The sequence below is a fragment of the Fukomys damarensis genome, unplaced genomic scaffold, assembly GCF_012274545.1.
Source record: "Fukomys damarensis isolate Sample0158 unplaced genomic scaffold, DMR_v1.0_HiC HiC_scaffold_24, whole genome shotgun sequence".
Taxonomy (NCBI): domain Eukaryota; kingdom Metazoa; phylum Chordata; class Mammalia; order Rodentia; family Bathyergidae; genus Fukomys; species Fukomys damarensis.
In genome coordinates, this window is record NW_022900936.1 from 25,128,681 (window position 1) to 25,142,853 (window position 14,173).

Consider the following 14,173-nt stretch of genomic DNA (forward strand, 5'->3'; position numbering starts at 1 on the left):
TTTAATAATAGTTTAAAATAAGTAACTTTTTTCTTAGGCCTAGGGATGCAGCTCAGTGACAGAAAGGCTGTCTAGCACATGAGTGGCTCTAAGTTCTATCCTCAGCATCCAAATAAAAGTATTTAGTTTTCATAGGTTTGTCGGGGTATGTAGAGAAAGAAAAGTGAGCATGGGGGTAACAGAGGCTAATACCTTGACCTTGACTACACAGTATAAAAAGCCTAAATGTCCAAAATAAAGATGTCAACAAAAAATTATGACATAAACTCTTTAAATGATAATTTAACATAAATTACAGACTACAATGACTGTGTGGTTTCCCAAAATATGCCTAAATTACCCTAATTAAATCCAAACATTTTTCTGAGTATTTTCTCAATTATTTGAATATGTATAATTAGAACTCTAAGTCGTGTTTTATACCACTGTGAGATCTGAGTATGGAGGGGAACAATGAAAATGTTGAACTCACCTCTTGACCTGATTTTCCTGAATTCTCTGAATGTAAAGACTCAATTTCTCCTTCAATCATTGCAGCTTCTAGGCACTCATGCAAATCTTTGAATCCATTGACCTGCAATGGATACTGACCAAACATTTCAGTGTTTTCAAATTTTTTACCTAAAGGAAAGAGAAAAGCTAATTAATGTTCCTCTATAAAGCTTTTTAGCTACTGAAAGTACAGATGCTTTCTTGAACCTGAAAACACTAAGTTCCACAGAATAGTGAGTTACTATAGCTTTTATACATGTACAATCACCCCATAGACATAATTATACACAATGGAATTATATACACCCATATATCTGTATTAACTCTTGCAAGAAGCACCTTCTAAAGTCAAGACACTGTGCTAAATATGATACATATATGGCATTTATATGACAGTAAACAAGACAGATCTGGTCCTGAGTTGAAGAAGCTCATCAGTCCTGTCTTTAAGACCTTATACATGTTAACTGCATATATACTTTTAAGCCAATAGTTGTCTATTATTATAGATATTGTGAGAGACATGGGGTATGTTATGAAAGGGTATAGAAAGAGAATAATCTAGTTAGGCAAGGAGTTGAGATCTACAAGATACTGTAGTCCTAGTAGGAATTTTTTCCCTGTGTTGTGATTGTAATGGAAAGTCATTGAACAGTTACATCTAAGAATAATAGATTTATGCCTATGAAATACCTTTATGGGCTTTGTGTTTAGTGGGTGACAGACTGTTAAGAGACTATTCCAGATCCATCCACAAATAAAAGTAGCATAGATTACAGCATTAAGAGTAAAAGCATACAAAAACAGATAAAATTACACAGACATATCTGTACATAAATAGAAGAGGGAGTACTAATTAGACTAAGACTGTCTACAAGAGAGAAGGACAGACTTCTAAAAAGAAGGAATGCATTGATTTTTATGGACTCAAAGTGGCACTGCTTCTCTTTTGTTTTAGAGGAGCAGTAGAAACAAACCACTGGTTCAGAATGGTCCATGAGATCAGGAGATTTCATTTTGAGAAGAGAGTTGGATGTATGAGCCTTTATTTAGAATTAATAATCTGGTCTGAAGATATGAATTGTTGGAGAATTACTGGCTTTCTGGTACTAGGAAATCAAGACAATTATCAAAGAGACTCTGTAAGGGCTAAGAAAGGAAGAGGAAGGGGGCCTAAGTTGAGTCACAGGACCTATTACCTATGAATACAAAAAGCAGATTATTAACTTCTAATAAGCACCCATAAGTACAGGAAAAAAAGCCAAGAGAATATAGTTATTACAGAAGTGAAGGAAATCTACTTCCGAGGAAAAAACAAAAAAGTAGAAGAGGCACAGGAGAGAACAGAGACAACAAGCCTTAATACCTGCTTTAGAATTCAATATAAAAAGTGAAACTGATCCAACAGCTTTGGTCATATACAGGAAATCAGTAACTTTTAAAAGCTCCCTTCCAGGGAAATTCTGGGTTCAGAAGCTAAAGCAAGATGGGTTGAATAAATGGGGAGTAAGCAGGTATGACAAAGTCCTCTCTTCAAAGGATTGTAACTCTGAATAGGAATGAAAGAGTATTCAGAAAAAGTATGAGAAAGCATAAATTCTTTAAATTTTAACTTGTGAAAAATCAGACTGTTGAAATAATGAAGAGAAAGATGGCAAAAAAATTGAAGATATAAAAAGAATAATGAGATAGTAAAGTAAGTTCTGAGTGAAAGCATGAAGAGATGAAATTCTGAGCACATATAAAAAATCTTTTGATATAAAAGTGTATCATTCCTTTCTTATCTGCAAATAAAACGAATATGGTGGAAATGGACTTAAGCTAGGAAACTAAAGCACATATATCTGAAGAAGTGGTTTTTAAAATGTATACAAAGTTAAAAATATAAAATTAGATTCAGGGCCTTGAACCTTTATTAGTTTCATAATGAACCCACAAAATCTGAGGAAAAATGTTTCTCAGAGAGTGAAGAGACAAATTAGACTTAAATGAGGAAAAAATACGAAAGCTATTGTACAAAACTGGAGAGCGCACACTAATTACTAGTGAAGCTCAGTTTTACCTCTCCTTAGCCAAGGTTTCACTTCCTGCACTATCATTACAAATTCACGATCCATTATATATTATAGCCCCGTGATGTGTTTTAACACAGAAATATTCAAGTACTCAGGAGAGCCAGAAGACGAATATTTAGAAACACATACTTAACATAGAACTATCACTCTTAATGAGTTTTTCAAAAGAGAAAGTACAACACACACTTCCATGTACCTAACTAATATTGTACCTAAAGAATTTTGTGATCATGCAAAAACTGAGAAACCTGCAATATTCTAACTGTGCTAAGGTGCAGCAGTCAAAAATTTTATTAAAAAATTAATTAAGTAAGCAAATATTCTCCTAATAATTCAATTCCAATCCAGGCTTCAGCCTTTAAATGAAATGCTTGGAACCAGAAGTGTTTCACATTCTGGAGTTTTCCAGATTAGGGAGTATTTGCACAGACTTTCCTGGTTGAAATTTCTAATCTGACAATCCAACAGGTGAAAGGAAATATGAAACTGTTTTGAGTATCCTGTCAGCTCTCTGTTGTCCAATCAATCCCTGCATTCCAACAACTGATACTATTACAGAAGTTTTTTCACTGGAAAGAACATAGTAAAATGATCAATTAGTATGTTAAAATGCACACTGTATGTTCCTTTTCATTTAGTTAATTCTGTGTCTTTATGCAATAATTAGGAGAAGCAACAGGAATTCCTAGACACAGAAAATCAAATTAAAAATTAAAACTACTTAAGACACAGTCATTACCAAAAAAGGTATAGTAATGTATTTTTCCTTGTAATAAACATGTAAGTAAACATGTAAATATACCTTCAAGCACTCCCACAGCCAGGAATCTTCCATAGAACAATTCTACCATGGGGTTCTTTGGCTTTTCTTCATCCCTAATGCATGTTAAAAATATATAAATATGCTTATGATTTTTTGGATCTATAAATAGAGAAAAATTAACATAACTACACATTAAACATTTCAATATCGTAATTTACACTTATAGAATACATGGTTATTTGGACGTTTGGGAATGGGAAAAGACACTTTTAATCAGAATAGATTCCTACAAAGCTTTTTTGCCTTTACATAAAAGAATACACACAATCCAAAAAAATAGCCAACACCAGTGATGAAACAAAATGTAAGCTGTAAACCAGAGGGCTTAAGCAGCCACTCCATTCTTTTTCAAGTTTCATGTTGCCAACAGAATTAGTCATTTGTGAATTTTTCAAATTGTTTAACATAAGGTTTATTTTTATCTTTTTTCTTGAAATAAACAAAAGTTAACAGTTTTTAAATTGTCTTTCTAAGATTTTTTTAATATGTGGCCCACTTGGTTTTATTGTATAAAAGTGTCTTGTAATCATAATTGTATACAGAATTTTCTTGTTTAAACTAATAAAATTGATTTCTGAAGTACTGCCTTTCTTGCGGGGGAGCACTGTCTCTTACTAACTGTATTAATGAGTAAACATATTTAATCTTTAGAATGGCAATTAAGTTCTTCAAAGAATCCCAGTTGGTAGCATACTAGTCTTTAAGGCTATTCAAAAAAAATGTCAGCTCTTCACTTTAAAATACATAGTAGAAGTACTTTCACCCTCTCTTGAATTTTTTTAAATTTTAATTGTAATAAAAGGAATGTAAAATTTATCACATCGACCATTTTTAAATGTACATTTCAGTAGCATTAATTCACACTGTCAAACAATCTTAGGAATTCTTTTCCTCTTTCAAAATTACAACACTACATTAATTAAATGACTCCACACTACTCCTAACAGTTGGTAGATCATATGGTAATTTGATATTTAATCTTTTGAGGAACCACCATACTGTTTTCCATTGCAGTTACACCACTTTATGTTCCCATCAACAGCACACAAGAATTCCAACTTTTCCATATCATAAGCACCACTTATCTTCTGAGTCCTTTTGTTGTTGTTTTGATAACAGCCATACTAAAGGGTGTGAGATATTCACACTCACTCTGAAATTAAGCAGGCCACATGATTTGTCTTACAAAGGTGAGCAGGAACTGTATGGGTCACTTCTGAGCAGAAACTCTGAGAGTAAGTGCATTTTTCACTGCCACAGTGACTTCAGAAATTTATAAAGAAGTGAAGCCCCAGTCAGACTGGGGCCCAGGTGAGCAGCGCCTCTTGCTCACACTCACATAGCACATCTAAGGGTAAATATAAGCTTCCAAAGTTTTGGAGTTGTCAGAAGCCTATCTTGACTGATAAAAAGTTGTAGTCTCTCTCTTTTTTACTGACAACAAAACTGTAGGTGAAATCACTTTCCCAAATCCATACAACCAGTAAGAAAAAGTAACTAGATTTAAGAAAAGTGAACTTAAGTCTGACTCCAAAACCTTGGTGTTCTCTTACCACATATAATTAATATCTGGGCATCTGTAAGTAATAATAAGAACTTGAGACTGATATGGGGTATAGGAAAGATCCAAAGATTGTCTTTTGTGGTAGAAAATCTTTAGACACGAATATTAGTGGCACTTTCCATTTCCAAGGCCTCATCTTTCCACATAGAAAAGCAACATCATCAGCTTCTCTCCCTACCTATCATACAAGTAAGCTATGGGAAGAAAAATTACTTACCTGATGATTTTTTTAAATTGGTAACTTTGCAAAAAGAACTGGGTATGAGTGGCTATACTAATTCTGAGCTTTTTTTCCATTTCTCTTCAAATCTTCCTATATGAATTTCAGCATGCTCTACACTCACCTATGATATGCACACTCTCTTCCCTAATGAGTCAGGCAGGAATTTTCCAGAAATTGTTTACCTTGTTCTTCTCAACAATCTCTCAGATACTCTTTACTATTTCAATTGTTATTCTCAGGAATCCAACTGTGGTTATACTAGTAAAAATGTGAAAAACTCAACCGAGAAGCAATTAGACATGATATTCCTAAAATAAAAGAGATAAAACCATCATGTGCACAAAGGAAGAAGAAAACAAGATTGCCTCCAGTATCAAGAAATGAAAGAAAAAAAAATTCACTAAGGATAACGTTTATCAGGTACACAACCGTAAGAATTAAGTTGGTCTAGGGCAGCTGACAGGGTAATCCAGAATGCTCAGGGTAGGTGCTCTCCTAATTTTTTAAGAACACTGACATATAGTACACCCAGAGAAGTCTGGTGTTAAAGAACATGATTTATATGAGGGGAGAAGCAAGATCAATACCTTCACATAACTGTAATCTGGTTTGCCAAGGAAAATAAATTGAAGAGTTTTGCTTTAGATAGGAAGGGCACAGTGACTCAAAATCAGTTTACCTCCATAAACAAAGAGCAAACAGAAAATAGCTGAGAAATGAATTAGATCTATTTCACATGAGACTAAAGAGTCCATATAAAATGGAGAAGCTCTTCCTTCAAAATAGTTTTTTTAAAAAGGGAAGATAACAAATGGTTACTAGATCAAAAAAGACTGATTAGAATCCAAAGAAATATAACAAAAAATAAATAGATAAAAAGGAAGATTTCCACACTCAGACAGAACAAGGATTCAGCGAAAAGCAAAATGGGAAGCTACAGGTAAAAACCAAGTGGGGAGCTGTGTGTGGTGGCACACACTGTAACCCCTGCACCGTGGAAAGATAACACAGGAAGATCACAAATCTGAGCCCAGCCTGGCAGCTTAGTGACTTAGGGGGGACTGTCTCAAAATTTAAAGATTTTAAAAAGAACAGGGTGTGAGTACATAGCTCAGTGTAAGGCCGGGGATTCAATCACCAGTAACAAATCATTGAAAAAAGCAAAGAAATTAGGGAGTCCTATGTTGAATTACTGAGAGAACCTCAAAGACATTGTACTAGATGGGATACAAATATTGTCCATACTTTAAGGGAATGTGTTCAATAAAATTTGTGCTTTAGAATGCTAATAAAAAGTATAAAAAACATGAGTTTTACTAAGAGGAAATCAGGGTAAACAACCACAGACTAATTCCACACATGAGCTGTCTGTTGCTTTAAAAGGTCTATAATCCTGGTGGAAGGTACCAACTCAGAGATGAAGGTGAACTAAGGATATCTGAATAATAAATGATCTATCCTAACTCAGATTTCACTGTCAATATGATGAAATTACCAAAGTAATATCAGAACTATAAGAAAAAGTCAAAGTATGGATCACAAAACAAAGGGAAAGAAGAAAAACACATTCTGATCCACCAAGCAGGGCTTGTTCTGCATGACGTAGAGGCCAAGAAGCAGGTTAAACTGTTAAAATTTAAGCCAAGCCTTAAGAAAATAAAATTTTATATACATATACATTTGTGTGCATGTGTAGGTATACATAAATACACACGTATGTGCATGTAACTGAACCCTAAGAGTCATATCGCACTTAAGAAAAAGATGTAGCAGAAAGAAATATACTCAACACCTAGAACATTCAGCAGCTACAAAAAGTAGGTATCAGAGAAATAACCTCTCAGTGGATGCTGGCACTCATGTTTCAGAAGCATCAAGAGTAGATTCAGTTCAGGAATCTCATGGGAAGATTTTCCACATGAAGTACGATGAAGAGGAAAAACCAACCTCCAAGGCACTTTCATGGCAAAATGCAGTGTTGGCAGCACTGTGGCATAAAAATGGATTATGAGAAAGAGCCATTTAATGTAGCCCTGGAAGAGAGCAAACTGCAACTTATATGGAAATGGACTAAAGAGTTCAAATGGAAAGAAGAGAAGAGACATCCAATTAGCAGACCAGAGCTGTCAACATCATAAACTTCTATACACACTAAGAAAGTGGCTCTCAAATGCCATATTCTATGAAAGTTAGCAAAAAGTGGAATTTTGTTTCCTTATATACTGTAGACATGTGCTAAATTAATCTCTTGAAAGATTTCTCCAACTTAGTTTAGTTCACAGATAGTTGTCTGCAACTAACTGGTTCTCAATGACTGGCAGCTTAGCAGAATTAAAATTAAGATGATTTTTCTCTGTTTACTACTGTCCTTATTTTTCTTTCACAGTGCTTGACAAGAACTTGGGGTAGGAACTACAGTAAATTCTTCAAATAATATTTTAGCTGTTCTGACAAGTAGTAAGTGGAAGTTTTGCTTTTATTTCAAAATGTCAAAGGAAACATTATCAGTATTAATCATGTATATCCTGATAATCTTCTGAAATCTACAATTAAGGCCATATGCAATTTAACATTTGAAGTACTGAAGGAAGTACATGTAACTGAAAGAAAATATATGCTTCAGTTGTAGAACACAACCTCTGTGCAGGCACAGAAATGATATGTTTGTAGCTAAGACCACACAGATTAAAAGCCTGAGAAATGAATTTTCTTGTTAATCTGATTTACAACCACAAGGCTAAATAATCCAGTTGGTAAGTACAATTTCTCTGATGTCATTTGAAAATTTAATTTTTCCCTAGGTTTTGGCAACAAATAAGTATATTTGAAAGAATAGAAGCATGTTTTAGTTGTTAATATTATATAATTAGCATACCTTGAACTCTCCTTTCATTGCAGACCATGTTATACAGCTAGCCATAATTTAAAACTTAAGAGAGAATTTTTGGCCTGAGACTTCAGCCTATGTGTTTAGTACCTTCTGTTATAGACTCATTTTAAAAGCCTTGTTGTGGCAGTCTAAACAGTTTATCAATGTTTCAAAATATACAAAAAGACTTTTAGGACAATTGCTTATGTGATGAGAAAAAGAAGTGCCCTGAAAATGTTGACGTCCTCCCCTAAGGAAGCCAGCCACATACTCTAAATAACCAAGGTTTTAATTAGTAAGCCTAATTAACAGAAAATAAGTAGGAAATATGGAGGAGAAACTATACCCCTACCCTTGTATTTTTACTTGAAAGCACTTCAACAGAAAGTCCCAGGGCCAGGAATTTAGCTCAGTTGCACTGCACCCATCTTGCATGTGCAAGGTCCTAAGTTTGATCCCTAGTACCACAAAAATAAAAAATAAAAAATCCTTTCTAATACATTGAATTGCATACGATCTTAACTGTAGATTTTAGAAGATTATCAGGATATACATGATTAATACTGGTATCTTACCACTGACATTTTGAAATAAAAGCAAGGCTTCAATCTACTACCTGTCAATTCAACTAAAATATTATTCTAAGAATTTACTACGGTTCCTACGCAAAGTTCTTGTCAAATGTTTGTTGTATCTAACAGAAAGAATACAGATAAGCCCTTTTAACAGTCACTTTTCAAGTCTTTCTGGCTATATTCTGATCTAACAGTGGGAAATGAAAGCTAACCAGAATCTGTGCCGACAAATTCCAAACAGCTTACCAATAATATAGATAATATTGAGATTCCTATGAATCTGTCTTGGTTTTTTCTACTCTGTTGAAATTGAGCACATAAAAGAAAAACTTGAATACTATTTACTGACTTCTAAAACACCATTACTAAACTTCATAGTAACTTACGTCTCTTCTTCAGCTTTCATTTGGAAGGCATCTTCTAACCAATCTAATAATTTATGTGTAAACTCACTCACGTCTTGCTGTGGAAAGAAAAAAAAAATTATTGATATTTGAGCCAACTGATAAAAATACTAAATGTTGAAACATAAAACCTACAGGATAGTCACTGAAATATATAATTACCAACTCTTCACAAAAGTATCATTTAAAACGTTTCACATCAAATGCAACAAACTTTTATGATTTAATCTAGATATAAAACATCAATACTTTTATTCTTTTTTTTTTTTTTTTTTTTTTTTTTTTTTTATGTGTTTTGGAATTCTTTCTTCAATATTCTATAATTTTCATTGTGGAAGCCTTTCAGTTCCTTGATTAGATTAACTTGTAGGCATTTAATTTTTTGAAGCTATTAAGACTGGAATTGATTTCCTGATTTTTTTCTCAGTGGGTTCATTATTGGTATATACAAATTTTACTGATTTTTTGTTGTTGTTGATTGTTTCCTGACACTGCTGACTTTGTCTATCTGTTCTAGTCAAACTCACAGCAATCGTCCTGCCTCATCCTCCCAAGTGCTGGGAGTACAGGCATGCGCCACCATGCGCGGCCGATACTTTAAACATGACAAATTTTTAAGAAAAATATCAGTATATTCCAAAAAATCTCTGTAATGAATCTTCATAAAATAAAAGTTGTATTTTGTAAGGAATCATCAACTTTTCTCTTCAAAGAAAGATTAGTGTTTTCTGACAAGTGAATTTCTCAATTTAACTCTTACAAATAACTTTTAAGCCATATTCATCTGTACCAAGGTACTTGTTAACTCTGGCAGATTAAATTCAATGAAACACTATATTGCTTCATCTTTAAAGGTGCCAAGACATTCAAGATATCACAATGGGAAGCATTCACAGTAAAAAAGAAAACAAGAAAAATACAAAGCAATAGCAGTGTTGGCACTTGGCAATAAGTGGGTTCTGGGCTGTAATTTGGGCACTTGTCTAAAAAGTTTGCAAGGTCCCACCACAGAAATAAAATGAATGAATGAATGAATGAATGAGGAGATAAATAAGTGAAATACATGGAGAACCAGAAAGGATGCTCTAACATGGTAGTCTAGGATCATTTTTGGAATAGTATTTCTTTTGGCTTTTTTAGTATCATTATGACAGAGAAAGTTACAAAGCTGACTAGATACTACCTAAAAGACACTGGGCTATTGTTAGAAATGTTTAAAAAAAATTATCATGTGATCATTCTTGCTCATTTATATTTAACATTCAAGGTGGATTTTTAAAAAAAGTGATGAAAACATAATTTTTTAAAATACTCCTTCAAATTCCCTTTCCATAAATCCATACAACACATACACCGCACCACAAAACAAAAAATAAAAACTATACTACAAGAACAAAGGCATTCTGAACCTCTTTCCAAATATTTTATCCTCTGTCCTTCACTTCACTGCTGCCATCTTTCTCAACACTTGTTATTATCCTGACAACTTTTTCATTCTCAGTTGTTTTCCTTCATTTCTCTGACTTCTCAATATATGAAATATTGGGTTTTTTTATAGACATTTTCTATTTTTATATAAAAATAGCCAATACTGTTTTTAAGAAATGAATAAGAAGTTATCATGATAGCACAATTTAAAGAATGAAAAAAAAAAAAAAACAAAGGCAATGTACTTCAAAAAAATCTAATTAAAAATCTTTCCTTGCCCACAAAAACAGGAATATCAATAGCACATGTACTATACTGATACGGTTATCACACAATTGTTAAGATTTTTAATTACACATGCAAACATTCTTAATTTTATCCTGTCTTCCCTTATAAATTTTAATCACAATATAAATCACAACTTCATTCATCTTACCACTTTCAAGATCACTTAATTTCAAAGTAACTCTTCCAAATAAATACTGTTTTAAATAAATGGCTCCAGGTTATTTTTAATCAAGCTTAATAATGCATCCAAACTTTCATGTATTCTTGGAAAAGTTATTGAAGGACTGATGAGAGTAAATAAAATATAAATGGCCAAGAAGTACAAAAAAGCTACCTGCTGAGAGTCATTTGATTTGAAGGCATCTTTAAGAATTTCAACTGCTCTGGATGGATCAACATATTTCCTTTTCGTACCAACAAGAAGTGCAAACAGATATCTCAGCTCCCGCATAAAAGGCAAATTCCGATGTTCCTAATGAAAAAAAATCTTCAGTGAAGATTAACAAAATTTTCACTAATGAGTAGATATATATATTTGAATAGTAACAAAAATTAAGGTAACTGATAAAGATTAGGAGTAAATCCAGCACTCTGTAACATATTTAAAGAAACTAAGAGTGTTGATGTCATCTACTGTACTCAAAGGATTCAGGCACAAAAACAAGCAAAGGACCTAGAGTACAGTCACAATTTCAGCATAAATACCACACATTCACAGCAAATCATGTCATTACACAACCAAGAATATCCTCCATATTCAATTCTCTTTATTAAAATCCCTCTCAATTAGCAAGGCCCAGCTGCTGCTGACAAGAGCCACAATAACACCCAGCATTCAAGGAGTGCTCACTACATGCCAGGCACTATTCTAAGTGCCCAATAAACCCATTTAAGCCAATTCTTCCTCCAGAAACCTCTCTATACCCTTCCAAGTTAACAACAGCTTCAAATTCTACATTACTGAGATAAATGCCTTTCTCTATGAATCAGCACCTGCCACTGCCATGTAATAATCCTAATTATTAGACTAACAGTAGGATCTTGTCTAATTATTAATATATAATTTAATAAACACTAATGGCTTTTAATATTTGCTTGTATTTTAAATTATTTTGTATTTATTTTATAACTTATTAAATATATTTAATATCATTTTATTTTTAAATTTAATTGCTTAATAAACATAATATTAACCTAATAAATAATGAAATCAAATCTTAACGATATAAGGCTAACATATCCTCTTGGTGGTCCTTGAAATCTTACTTTTATTTTCAATATAACTACAAGCTTCTTCTCAATGATAAAGATTTCAATATCTCCTCTACAACTTCTGGCTACACAAAGGAGGCACTGACCAGAAGGGATGCTCTAACATGGTAGTCTAGGATCATTTTTGGAACAGTATTTCTTTTGGCTTTTTTAGTACCATTATGACAGAGAAAGTTAAAAAGCTGACTAAATACTACCTAAAAGGCATTGGGCTATTGTTAGAAATGTTTATTTAACTGGTTTTTAAAACATGTAACTGGTCGATTAAACTGAACGCTCCAGAAAAAGAAAAATTCATATTATCAATCATTAAGTTTATTTTAGAACAAAAAACTTTTTAAAAGCATGAATTCATACAGCTTAGTCAAATGCTTCATGACAACAAACCAAACGAGCAGTCTTACATTTAGTTCTTACACTTCTAATTTGAATAAAGTTTAAAAGCAGTTTAAATGAGAAAAAATTTTACCATTTCATATAATTAGCACTCTCAACATTATAAAATTGTAAGAGTACAAAAATACACGTTATCTTTATTCAATTACTGCCCAGAATAATATTCACACAAAAATATTTTCTCCCAAAAGGACTCTTAAGAAATAGGGCGGGAATAAAACTGGCCTCAAATACTTATCATCTGATCCAAAAACTGCACCCACCATTAAAACAATAAGAAAGTGCACTAACTCTAACATAAAAATGCTAAGTTCAAAATACAGCTTTTATTTAAATACACTGAATTCCATCATAAATGATTAAGGCTGAGTACAAAACTTCTAAATAAGAAACCTAATTCATGATTTTTCTCGTACTTCCTACTCCCTCAACAACTGTCCTATATCAAAAAAGTTTAACAAGGGTAAATACTATAAATTTTAATCCACAAAATATTTCCAGAACTATTTTAGTTTTTCTGACATCAACCTCTTGAAAAATCACTGAACCTTTAAAAAGGCTTCATTTTTAAAGACATCATTTGTCATGTAATAAGGATAAAAGCAGTGAGTTTTGAAAATTAAAAGAAATTCTGCTGAGAAGACATCTGAAAAGTAAAATACAATGAAAAAAAATCTTACAAAATCAGGGACTAAACTTAGGGGTATGTGTGTGGCAGGCAAGTGCTCTACCACTGAGTTACATCCCCAGAATAATTAAGTACTTTTGCCTCAGCTAATTCCTGTAGTTAGAAATCCTTTTTTTTTTTTTGGCACCGAGATCTAACTCAGGACCTTGAACTTACGAAGCAGGAGGCAAAAGCAGGAGGCAGAACCACTAAGCTAAATCCCCAGCCCTAGAAAATTCTTTTGAATTTTAAAAGGCAAAACTGTAATAAACAACAGCTACTCCATCTGACTAAATTACTAACATACCACATCTATAGAAATCTCTGAACACATCTTAAGAAACTTGAGACATGACAGAAATACATGACTTTGAACATTCTAACAAGTTTATAAGCTTCACGTATGTACACATCCATGAAAGTATCACCACAATCAAGCTAACACACCTTCAAAATTCCCTCATCCCTCAGTCCTTCCCTAACCATCCCTAAGTTACTATAGTCATTTTTCATCTTCTAGAATTTTTTATAAGTGGAATCACACAGTATGTGCTTAGTTTAGTCTGGTTTCAAGCAATCAGCATAATTACTTTGAGTTTCACTCACAAGGCTGTATGCATTAACAGTTCATTCTATTGTAGTGCTGTGTGGTATTCCATCATGGGTATATATAACAACTTGTTTATCCAGCCAGATTTTCAGCTGCTACGGATATTGTTGTACCTGTTCATGTGTGGATATATGCTTTTACTTCTATTTTGTAAAAACTTTGAGAGAATTCTAAGCTGTATGGCTGATGGCTGTCAAACTGTTTTCTAAAGGAATTTCATATTCCCACCACAGATATAAGAGTAGAAATTCCACATTCTGCCAATGCTTTGACAAGGGCTTTTTAACTTCAAGTTTTCCAGTGGACACCCCAGTGACACCTCTGGTTTTAATTTCTATTTCCCTAATGAATCGTGAGCATTTTTCTATTAATTAGTTATTTACCATATGCATATTTTTTCTCAATGAAGTATCTATCCATTCAAATGTTGTCCCAACATAATACGTTATTTCTCTTACTGACTTACAAAGTTCGATTTTTACTCTAA

General features: G+C 33.0%; 1 protein-coding gene across 7 annotated transcripts in view; it reads right to left on the minus strand.

Moving 5' to 3' along the window:
* Usp25 (ubiquitin specific peptidase 25) overlaps positions 1-14,173 on the minus strand; it is a 111,712-nt gene that overhangs the window by 59,164 nt on the left and 38,375 nt on the right. For all 7 annotated transcript variants that reach the window (XM_033768157.1, XM_033768156.1, XM_033768155.1 and 4 more), the window contains 4 exons: positions 11,076-11,213; positions 9,008-9,084; positions 3,370-3,443; positions 473-621 (listed from right to left, as the gene is read on the minus strand). In XM_033768157.1, coding sequence (XP_033624048.1) covers positions 473-621; positions 3,370-3,443; positions 9,008-9,084; positions 11,076-11,192 — 417 coding nt within the window. In that variant the 5' untranslated portion in view covers positions 11,193-11,213. The remainder of the gene's footprint in view (positions 1-472; positions 622-3,369; positions 3,444-9,007; positions 9,085-11,075; positions 11,214-14,173) is intronic.